Below are 12,228 nucleotides of genomic sequence, written 5' to 3' on the forward strand. Positions count from 1 at the left end.
AACGCTCACTCACAATACTGTATCTGTATAGAAGCAGTATTGTCTTTCTAGGACTGGACTACAGAAGCCACATATATTTTCATATATAGCCACATATATAAAAAAATTGAGAATGCACAGGACAGCGGGATTTGATGCATGAATATTGGGTACTTCTTTACCTTTTTAGTGATGACAAGAACAGAGGGGAGAAAATAAAGGAAGTTCGGTGTGTGGAGTTAAATACAGTTTTCACTTTAAACTGGTGACACATCACAACTAGTACAGTCTACTTTAAATTTTAATTAGTATTAGTGTGATTAGGCTACATAAGCAACCTAAATTAGTATATACAGTTTTTTGCAATTCTGATATTCTATATATATATATATATATATATACTCTCCCTAACTTTTTACATTTTAAACTATTGCAGCTATTTATTGGCCAGGATCCTCTCCTCCTATCTATGTCTTTGTTTTCCTACATGTATTTGTCTATGACACAGGTTTGTGCAATGATACGCAATGAGTTGGGGCTTCGAAACAAAAGTGTATATGTGTGTGTGTGTATATGTATCTGTAAATATATATATATATATATATATATATATATATATATATATATGAGAGAGATGTGGATATAGGATTAAACATTAAAAGTAAAAAAAAAAAGGACAGTAGAAATTATACTTAGCAGAGCACTGTATGTGTGGATTATGAAGCAGCTTTGATTTCTGAGAATCAGCAAGGAACACCGCACACAAGCAGACAGGCCCCAGAGAAACAGTAGTACACAATTTATCACGCACTGAAAGCAATTAACTCTTGGTCAGGAAACATGATAGTGAAATGTTGGAGCTCAACTCTCTGGAGACTGGTGTGGAATGCAGATATACAGTAGAATGTTTTCTGTAGTGTGTAGCTATGAGATCATACCAAACAACTAGGTGGCATATGTTTGATTAATGAAGTAGAGATTCGCCAAGCGGACTTTACATCTGCTCACTGTACTGTGAACTGAGTAGAAAACTTGGACAACTTCCATGATGGTCACACAACCATAGATATTTTTTAAAAAGTCATTTAAATATATTGGAACCCAATACATAGGGCAAGCCAGAAACTCCAAATCTATCCATGCATTTGCTCCTCTACAAAAAAAACTGTGAAAGTAGAGTCAACCAACTGTTCACATGGCAAAAACCTAAAGATATATACTTACCAAAACCCTCTGGGTCCTCCTCCCACATTGCTCGCTCTTCCTCATTGAGGACAAAATAATGGGTGACGAGTCTGCGGCATATCTCCGTCAGGGTGGGGTAAGTGAAGAATGACATTTTTATTTGGTGAGCGTTGATTGTTTCTGGCTTGCTGTCTGGAATACATTACAGAATAAAAGTTGTGAAAAAAATAAAAAAAGTGTTAGTGTTCACTGGCTTTTGTTTACTTCTATGGGAATTTAAATACACCTGCGAAAATCCTATGTAATCTCAGAGGCTTCTCAAACAAATGTCAAAACCACTCTGCATTTCCTTTTCGAAGCCTATTAAAACTGGCCCCAAAACTATTGCTGGTATCTTTACATTGTAAAACATTGCAGAACTACTATAAAATTTGCAGCCAGTTCATTGAATTGAAAAAACCCTGATTAGCATAACTCTAGATTGGGTTTCAGCTAGCTCCTCTTATCCTTTCCCGGTGGGACTTCCCCAATCTATGGTCCTTAATGTACCTGTAGATCTCGTTGTGACAAGTGGATTTGGAAGCCTAAATCCAGCCCAAGGTGAATAAACCTTCACATGCTCAGATTACCCAGTAATTATTTATATATATATATATATATATATATATATATATATATATATATATATATATATATATATACATACACACACATACACTGTATAAATTAAAATGTAGGACCTGCAGAAAAAGAAGGTCTGTACTCATCGGCTCATCCGTTTCCTGCTCCGATAATCACATCTGGCATAAGTAATGGATGCCTGCATCACCTGAAGCACATTGTGGTCCCATCTGCTGACAGCATTGTGTCTTCCATGGGGGTTGTAAGGAAGAACCACAAGGTGAAGTGAAGGAGCAGGTATGTCCATACCAGAATCCTAACATATATATTAAGGCAATTTATTTCAAGAAGCCTTTCCACTGAATCATATTAGGGCAATTGTTACATCAAGAAGACCATCCATATTACACATCCATATGTGAAAAGAAAAACCGCATGGGTTATAGGCAAAAAAGAAAAACCGTGCAATTATCTCCGAGGCAAACAAGGCCTTCCATAATTTCCCTCCCTCTTGATAACTTAACACTTTCTTGTTTTTAAAGTAGAAGACAAAAAATATTTTTTTTTATAAACCGGTGAATGTGACTCCAAATGTGAGTGATTAAGTCACCTTTAACAAATGTTTAGTGAATGTGGCATCCACTATTTAGTAAATATGGCCCTGAATACAAATAAAATGGTACCTTCAAAGTTTTTTGATGGTTTAAAGGATTCATTCCTGACAATCATCTTAATAAGTCTCATGCAATGGACTATGAATCGTTCAAACACAACTCCGTCTCCAGTCCCTGTGAAGACATAGCTTACAGCAAACTCCAATGATTTCTGGATTAAAGGAATAAACGAGAATGGATGCTGGTCCAGAAAATCTAAGAGCTAGAAAAAATAAATCAATAAAAATTAGTGCCAACAAAACAGAAAAGCCACACCACATTAGGTACAAATAACACATTAGGACAAATAAAACAAAAATACAAAATATTCTAAATGTTAAAGTTACACTGGCATACTGTTTCCTAAATACATTTTTTTCATGCAGGACTCTCAATCATAAACCTTTATAGTGAAGGGGGGTGGAAGAGGCTAGAACACCTATTACATTTTTATTGCCATTCATGTTGCTGTTACACACAAGTAGATCAGCTGCCAATTTTATAATCGACCAACCAGCCATATTCTTTTTTGGAGTTCCAAAACATGGAACACACGTAAATGATATTCTACCAGTTTGTTCTTCCCCCATTTAGAAAGTAATTGGAATTCAGATTGAGTTTGATTGATGGTTCCATTAGTAACCAACATCCAAACCCTCCCTGTCTAACGGAGGATGGAAAAATACATTGCATATAATAATTGATTTCAGAATTGCCTATCTACGATTGGAAATAGAATCAGAAGTAAGAATTTGCCTATGTGTACTAGGCATAACTCAGTCCTGCTTAGCAGTTACATTGGTATGTGGGTGACTGGCCATATGCACCAAGTTTTGGCATAATTTAGAGGGACAATCTTTTTGGGTCAGAAAAGTCATTTGACTTTCCACTCCTCTGGTTTAGTAGTGATGGTTGCTTTTACTATACACATTACATTTAATCAACTCAGACCTAAACAATCCAAACATCTCCACAAGAAATGTGAGATTTCAGAATCAATTGGAGACTGCATTTCTGTGAATAATTAAGCTATGTCTCCATAAAAAATGGGTCAATACTTTAATCATGCGGCACTGTGGTGTTCCAGTCAAGCTACAGAAGATGTACAACAGACCACAAGACTTCAAGGTCTTCCTACCTCACCTCTGCTGATAAACATACAACATTTTAACAGGGGGACATTTTTTTATTGGTTCATAAAAGGTTCAAGTGGGCAAAGCTCTCACATATTCTGAGCTGGAAAACAGATACTGCCATTATTTTTGTATGTCCCAGATTGTGAGATTTACTCAGGACATACAGGTAACCACTGCCACCAGGACTGAATGTAAAGTGAAATCCGAACAGTTGCCACTAAATACTTGCACAAGTGACAGCTCTCAAACAAAGGATCCCCATACTTTGGAGATAATTCATTTACTTCCTAAGGATTATTATTAGATGTTTAATTTCTCTACCCTAGCTTTAGACCAGGGGTCAGCAAACTCCGGCCTTTAGGCCAAACACGGCCTAGCAGGTAGTCCGTTCCGGAGAGGTGAAAATGTGTGGGGGCCGACCATGTCACCCAATGTGTGGGGGAATCTCTCATGTCACCCTGGTGGCCGTGGTCTGCGCAGGTCCCGCACAGCACACGCCCACCAGGGTGACATGAGAGATTCCCTGTGCACAGAGTCTGGAGTCAGAGCACGTTCTTGGAATCAGAGTGGTCATGGTCCATGCTGGTCTCGCACAGCACACGCCAACTATAATGACATAGGGGATTCCCTGTGCACACATGGGGACTCCCGTCCTGCCAATTATGCCCGCCGAGTAGCGGGCCGAGAATTGCAAGGTGGTTGATTAACTCTAATGAAATGTAGAGTAGCTTTTTTGTACGCATGTATTTTATACTGTGGTCAACAGTGCTGGCGGGCCACATATTATTGATTTTATGACAGAGGCTGTGGGCCGGTGGAAATCTAAACACGGGCTGCAGTTGGCCCCCGGGCCGGACTTTGGACATGCCTGATGTAGCCCTTTTTTTTTTATGGTCTGCTACCACAATGCACCTGAACAACCAACATTGTGTTTTATAGGACTGTACCCGAAAGCTCAGATGTTACCCATCCGTTAACAGGTTTTGCAGGTTGACTTGGGGTGCTAGTCAAATTGAATGTGACTTTGTTGTATAGGTTACAGTAAATGCAGTAAAATTCACACCATAAAAACAAACATGTAAATAAATCGCTCTTTACTGAAACGATATTTAGTTTTTTTCCTTCTAAGTTATTCTATTAATGGAAACCTATACTGGCCATTGATTGCCAACAGCTAGCTGGCAGGCTGATAAGTCCACTGCAGTCGTCAGATAAATATCAGTTTACTATAGCTGGAAACGATCTTTCATGATTCATCTAGTGAAATCAGAACAGACATTGCTGCAGACACAGCGTTGTTCTATTCTATTAAGAGGGAGGGGGCAGGAGGGGCAAGCAGCACCCCACTGTGCTATTCTCTATAGGACAGCACAGCAGTTGCTCCTGAATGGCCATTCTGTTTATCAATCCACCAGGGCAGACTGATAAAGATCGTTAGGGGAGTGGTGTACACTGCTAGAATATTGCTCAATATGACTGTTAGACTTGTTCATGTTGATTCCAGCAAATATAAAACACCTATAATTTTCAGCTATTGACCTAAAACAAGCAAGTAAATCAGGAGTTTTGGATTTATGTGCCCCATGCTTGTTTGGGGTAGGTGTAGGTGCAGGTAGGGGCAGGAGATTAGCATTTTTGACAAAAGGTCAGGAATGTCAGCTCCCATGTTTATGTCCTTACAGATTTAGTGTAAATGTTTCCATCTGCAAAAAACAAGTAAGAACGGACAAACACCACAGTGGGAGGCAGTGGAGAATAGAAATAAAGCTGAAGTATGAAATATGTGACCGCAGAAAAGAAAATGAAATGCATCATAGTAATTGTCCCTCTGCCACTCCATATCTCAGCCTAATATATTTGCAATGTAATTGAGTGGAAGCGTACACCATTAACACTCCTACATCAAAAAAAAAGGTATGTCTAGCAGCTGCTTCACCTCCCCCATTCTCTAAGTCACAGGTCATTTTGTTTCCGATTGAACTTTACAAGATAAAAAAAAACCTGATATAAAGCACAGATGCTCACTGTAAAGCTTCTCACTGGCACTTCAGCTGAGATGGGGGAAAAGAATCAGCACAATGATATGGTAAGATAAGCACAACAGAAACTGATCAATCAGTACACAGCAGGAGATCAAGTGAGATCATTGACATGAAATCAACAACTTCGGATGCTGACGTCTTCTTACCACTTTGGTGAATAGTATGATAATCTTCTCCAGTCTCTCCCTGCAAGCATGTTCAGCTCCAATACCTCTGCCTAAAAAACAGATTACCAGGTAACACAACATGATTAAAGACATCATTTAAGTAGTTTTTCATGTTAGAAGGGATCTATCATCAATCTCATATATCTATTCCACACATGTGGAAAAAGAGACGTCCAGTAGACAATGTGTGTAAACCATATTTTTTTTTCCTAAGTAAGTCATGGCAGGGGTTTCAGTATGTTTTATTAAAATATTCTCGCTGTTAGGGGTAGAAATTGTCTGCAGTTTTTTTCCTGCCTTGTCATCCTGTCACAAGCCCCTGGTGTGGTGACTACTTGAAACAATGGGCCTAATTTATTAAAGCTCTCCAAGGCTACAAAGGCTTTCATCCGTGAAGCTGGGTAGCAAATGTTTTTAATCCTGGACCAGATCCATTCCAGGTTTGCTGGATCATCCAGCTTCACTGGAAAGGATACACTTTCAATAGTGAAGCTGAGTGATTGAAGCTGAGTGATTGAACCTGTCCTTTGCCCACTTAGCACAGCATATACCTACCTTACCTTTACTTACCTCCCTTGCCCTTTCATTCAAAGTGGAGATAAATACTATACTCCACACTTGTAGTTTTGGAAGAATAAATAGCTCACGTGACTGTCCTATGTAAGCTATAACTGACAACTATGACACAAGATTTCCCTTTAAATCCTAAATGTAACAGTGGGAGAGGCAAAAAAAAAAAATGAGTACAGTAATCCAGAGAGTCATCATTGAAATGACTATGAATATATGAGCAAATCACAGAATCACTGTAAAGTAAAATTCTCTCTTGCTGTTCCAAATAAAAGAACAAAGAACAAAATTCAGAATAGTTGCCTTTCACTGGAATATGATTTCTGTTTTTCACTTGCCATGCTTGCAGGAGTTAAATCCTTCAGAGCTGCACAATCAAGATGGCTGTAGATATGCAACCCAGAAAAAGACCAGGTTAAGACAGTGGTGCATGTGCGGGAATGAGGACAGGTGAATGTAAAAAACATTGTGATCAAGAAGCTAAGGTTATTTTACTGCATGCCCCTTCTTCAATAAAAGGATCTGTCTGGTTGCAATTTTTTGATAACGAAGTTTAGATCAATTTTAAATCTATATTTTGAGCACCTAAAATGCTGCCAGAACCTTACATAAGTTAGTGAGCTACATAATTTTGTGCCAAAGAAGTAGTGTGAGCAGGAATGACAGCACAGTGCATATTCCTGTGGCTGGGCTATAAGTAATTCCAAAACATCAGATTACAAACTGAAAACAACATTTTAAAAGGCAGGAGCTGAAATCACCAATCTGCACATCTACTTTCTTTGAATTGATGTGTATTTCCCATACACTCATAAGGTAGCCTATTGCACTGAAATTCCTGAAAGAGAAATCCAGGGTCTTGGACAGGTGGGTTGTGTGCCTGTAATAATTGCACGATTTTTTTCATTTCACCTGGAGTAGATCTTTAATACAGGGGAATCAGCTTGGTCCGGGTGTAATTTAGCCTGAAGAATATTACACACGACGTCACACCCTATACTACAAAGCTTTGTATAGCTGGTTCTATAGATGAGATTTAACTGAAAGCCCCACTATATCCCCTACTTTTAGTAGTTAATAACTTTGGATCATAGAATCGATCTGTATGAAATGACAGTCATGCACACAGTCATGTGCTAATTTTTTATTTTCTAATTGAGTTCAGTCTCAACCAGCACTTCAGAAGTCTTAGTCTTAGACTCACGGGCTCCTGTGGTGTGTGGCCTAGCTTTAAAACTTTCCAATCAGTGCTTTGCTTTTTTTGTACATCTATGGATAAAAACCAACAGAAAGGCCATCTTTTTTTGTATCCAAAAGATAAATGGCATCTCCATAGGATTGGATTTATTCAGAGCATATGTCGAAGGAGCTAAGAACCTACTGGATAGTTTGCAGCAGCATCTCTAAAGCTCCCAGTGGACCCAATGGCATACATCTTGAAAGCACATGGACAGGTGAGAGAATACAAGATTACAGAGAGGACGGCTAAAAGGATCTACATAAAAATTGGCCTAGAGAGCCTTTTGATAAACAATAAATATATGAAATACTTACTGCACTCCAAGAACTGCCGTAGGCGATCAAATACAGCATTAAGAAAACCCTGGGCAGAAAATAGAAAAATAAATAATCATGTAAATTTCACAGTTGTACGTTTTCATCAAACTACAAAGATACCACAATTAGGGTGCAGGAATGACACCAGGGGTGACATAAATCTGCTGGGGATTTTTTATCTTGTCTCATAAGTGCAACCTTTTCTGCACACAATCTTTATTCTCAGAACTATATGGAGGCTGAATGGCCAACTAATGACATCAATAGAACGGAGGAGGAATTGAACTTAAAGAACGCTTGTCAGCTGTTACAATGAAAGACACTGAAGGAAAATCATTAAAAGAGAAATACATAACAAGTGGTGAAAATAAAAGTTTTCAAGACATCTTACACTGGTTTATTTTACATAACACCTCGATAATGTGTCTTGTAATTCATTTCAGTGCTAACTGAGGTATATTTCAAGTTTTTATTTAGTGAGGCTTCCAAAACACAAGCATGCTGCAGTTTGCTAACAAGCAAATATTCTTTGAAAGAAAACTGCACCTTTAAAGTACATCGGTCCCATCCACCTCAAGGATCCACGGACAATAACAGAAGTTGAGCCTACTTATGAGAGAAAAGTATACCTGGTGCATTTTCCGGTTGTACGTCATTAAGAAGATCGGAGCTTGAGATGCAGGGGACCTCAGAAAGTACTTTTATCCCGGGAATAAAGTACTAATAACATTTCCTAATTATGGGTGAGTAGTTGTGTGTGCTCATTCACATGCAGGATATCACTTGCCTCCTTATTTGTAAATTTAAATATCTTCTTTCCCCTATTCCATGCTCATCATGCAGTCATATCACTCAACGATAAGGCATTGTGCACCCACTCCTGGAGCACTTGTGCACATAACAGGTAGTTGAAGATCCAAAATGCACGGAGGTAGAATTTAGAGTTGTTTTATGAAAAGTTTGGCTATTTATATTGGATATTAGAATGCATCAATTTAAATTGTATTTTTATTGTTAAGTTCTTCTTTAAGACAAATGTTCCTAGTGGAAATGCTTCACAAACACTAATGAATTCCTACACATTGATTCACCACACATTATTCATGAAAGCCTCCTGTTCCTTCTGATTTCAAAGGTGCTCCATTGAACTGAAATTCAGGGACTGTGTAGGAAGTCCATACCAATTCTATGCCAATACAGAATTTCAGAAATTCTGTATTTACACAGGACGGAGAATATTGTCTGGCTTCCACCAAATATAACTTAGTGAATGGCTGCTGACCATCACCATCATGAATAGTTGAGGAAATGTACACATATCCCAAATGAGAAATTACAGTTTTTCATTTTTCATAGGCAATGCCACCAGTTGGTGCCAACTATACAGCAACTTTGGCTATTCACAGTACAAATGTAATGTTAAGTCATCAAGCTTCTTCCATAAGCCCTTTGAAGCAGCGGACATTATATCATAACTCAATGACACAGCAGGCTTGAGATCAGATACTTGGCATTCTCTGAACACAGTGTGTTAACAGAAACTAATTATCTGTAATAACGTTTTCATCATGAAGGTAGTGCTCTAATAGTCAATTAACAGTCTGTCACTCAGCTGTAAACTGACAAAAATAATCTCATTCCGTCTTCACTAAAGATCACAACAGCAGAGAAAGATCATGGAAGGAAAGCTAAGACAGACCTGCAAAAATGAGGCAGGCATGAGCTGAAATTGTTAGGAAGACCCAGCCCGTACATCAATGAAACCGCTTTACAGGGTCATGTATTTAATCTAAAGCTTTATGAACTTCCTAGGAAAGATCTGTTGGGAGTGTAATGGGCAGATGAATTCACACACATATATAACACATGAGTGAAAGTACTCACTAGAGGAAGCGCAAAGTCAAATGTTCCGCTGAAAATCATTAGTTTATATGTGAAAAGGAGATACGGGTTACTTTAATATTACTGATGGAACCTGGAAATTTCAGTGTTCATCAAATAGGGGCCAAGCTAGAATAAAATCCATTTGCTGTGTTATCCTCTACAGACTCATGTACGTTTCTGTAGAAGTTGCTTGCGGAACATTAGGGAATAGAGAGGTAACAGACACTTTAACACATATTGGTGAGGGGGGATGAAGTGCAGTCATACAATTTAGTGCTCAGTATTGCTTTAATCAAATAAAGAAACTCCAAATTATGCAGGCAACATGAATGTACCAGCTCCAGATAAATTTCTGCCAAACAAGCTTATGAATGCACTGGCATTTGTTTGCAAACTTAACTTGGGATCTAAGTAGAATTGTATCCTCCCCTTAATAATGCTTGCAGTGCCTGAAGAAAATAGGCATGTGATTTGCTAAATGGCTAACAAATTCTGCACTAAACTTGCATTCTCCCTCTTATTTGCCATTCTATAAGAAAAAGAGTCCTTACATTTTTATTATCCCCAGAATATAGATGAACATTGTTGTTTGCTACAATGCCAAAACCTTTGGTACAGGTATACTTTAACTTTTGTTTTTAATTTGTTCTACATACATATGTCTGTGATCATTTCCAGTGACAGATGAGTAAACAAGCAATGTATACACATTGCTGTTCTGTCTTAGGAAAAGAGGAGGGGGGAGGACAATCAACCAGCACCCCACTGTGCTCTCCTCCATAGGAGTGAACATCCGTTGTTCCCCACCCATCGTTTACTGATGAACAAAATCACGGAACTGCTATATACATGTGAGATTTTTTTACCCAAGATGAACGGTCATACTTGGTTATCTGAGTGTGTGCATAGCTTAAAACCCAAGAACAACAATGTAGTATACTGCATTTTATCAATCCTTAGATGTGGTAGCTGCATTATTCCTCTCCAAAGATTACACTGCTCACTAACTATACTGTAGGAAATAGAAGAGTTGTCACCTTAAGACTACAGAAATTCTGCACAAAAATTATTTTCAATACCTTAACAGAGAGGAAGGAATTTTGTAGTCATTAAAACTTGTAGTAATGTAGCCAATAATTATTCTAACTGCGCACAGAAAGTTATCACATACAACAAGATCAACAATAAATGGTATGTTTAACAGACCAATAAGGACTCAATAAGAGAAGTTTATCATGTTGGGTTTATTTAGTGGGTGAAGATCAGAGTGAACACCTGAGAAAGAGTAAAGTTTGGTTTTTAGAGTTTTTTTTTCAAAGAATTCCCATCAGGCAAAAAAAATTATATTATTGCAAAAGGTAGGTTGTCTGTTCCTTCTGTAAAAAAGGACTTCATACTACAATGGTTTTCACAGCAGAGATGTACCAGTCTTTTTAACCAGCAAAAAAGAACAAACAATGGACTTAAAAAAGTCATAAAGATCACTTTGAATTAAAAAAAACATATGAATCCCATAACATATTATCTTTGCGAATGTAATGGTATTTAAATGTTATATCAATAAAAATGGATTTATTTAAATGGGGTCCATTATAGCCTCTATTAGAGTTATAAAAGAATCTATAAAATGTCTTTAAATATAAACTTTCCTGCCTTTTCCACAAGCACAACGCTTGTCACACCTGAATGAAAGTCAAAGCCACCTTTAGGTAAATTTGCTGTAAGTGTAACAGAGGAATGTTACTCTGAATAAAGCATCCAAACATATGCAACTGATCCCCTTTGCTTGCTGACAGTGATAAATGCCGGAGAATGTGTTCATTTCATGCATATGTAATAGACTGACTCTCCTGTGTGCACCACTTGCTAGTTATAAATTGATGAGCTACATGCCATTTCTTTTCTTAAAGTAAACTTGTCATCTCGCCAAAGGCATTAACATTTTTGCTGCAGTTTTTTGTAAATGTTACAGCAGAACAGAAATGGCTACAACAAACTGGGTCAGTAACGCTTATGGCAGCTACAGATTCTCGACCTGTACAGTTGTGGTTGATTTAGCAATGGGTCTAGGACCTTTCCCATGAGTTTATGATCAGAAGTCAAACAGCCACCAAATACATTTGCCAAAGCTAGCTGCAAAATTACATGAATTTGTTTCAAGAGACAGATGACTACTTTGTTCATGAAGTCACAATAGTAAACCACTCAACAATTGGAATCCCCTGAATCCAGCAACCGAATTGTACATGTACAACCCCAGGTGCTACAACTCGGGCTGCAGTTTTCTGCTGCCACCTCTTCTTCTCCCTAGATAATGGACACCATCTGTTTGATCCCCTCAGTAAGGAGAGCAGACATCACAAAAAAGTATAGACTGGACAATTTTCATTCATCGATCTCCTTTGCGGTGAATTAATTCTCAGCACTTATGAGC

General features: G+C 38.1%; 1 protein-coding gene across 1 annotated transcript in view; it reads right to left on the reverse strand.

The window, feature by feature from the left end:
* Nucleotides 1-12,228, reverse strand: part of IPO11 (importin 11) — a 228,385-nt gene that overhangs the window by 150,360 nt on the left and 65,797 nt on the right. The window contains exons 8-11 of the mRNA XM_072416367.1: nt 7,908-7,956; nt 5,763-5,833; nt 2,469-2,661; nt 1,204-1,356 (exon numbers count right to left, since the gene is read on the reverse strand). Coding sequence (XP_072272468.1) covers nt 1,204-1,356; nt 2,469-2,661; nt 5,763-5,833; nt 7,908-7,956 — 466 coding nt within the window. The remainder of the gene's footprint in view (nt 1-1,203; nt 1,357-2,468; nt 2,662-5,762; nt 5,834-7,907; nt 7,957-12,228) is intronic.

This window comes from Pyxicephalus adspersus, chromosome 6 (assembly GCF_032062135.1).
Source record: "Pyxicephalus adspersus chromosome 6, UCB_Pads_2.0, whole genome shotgun sequence".
NCBI lineage: Eukaryota > Metazoa > Chordata > Amphibia > Anura > Pyxicephalidae > Pyxicephalus > Pyxicephalus adspersus.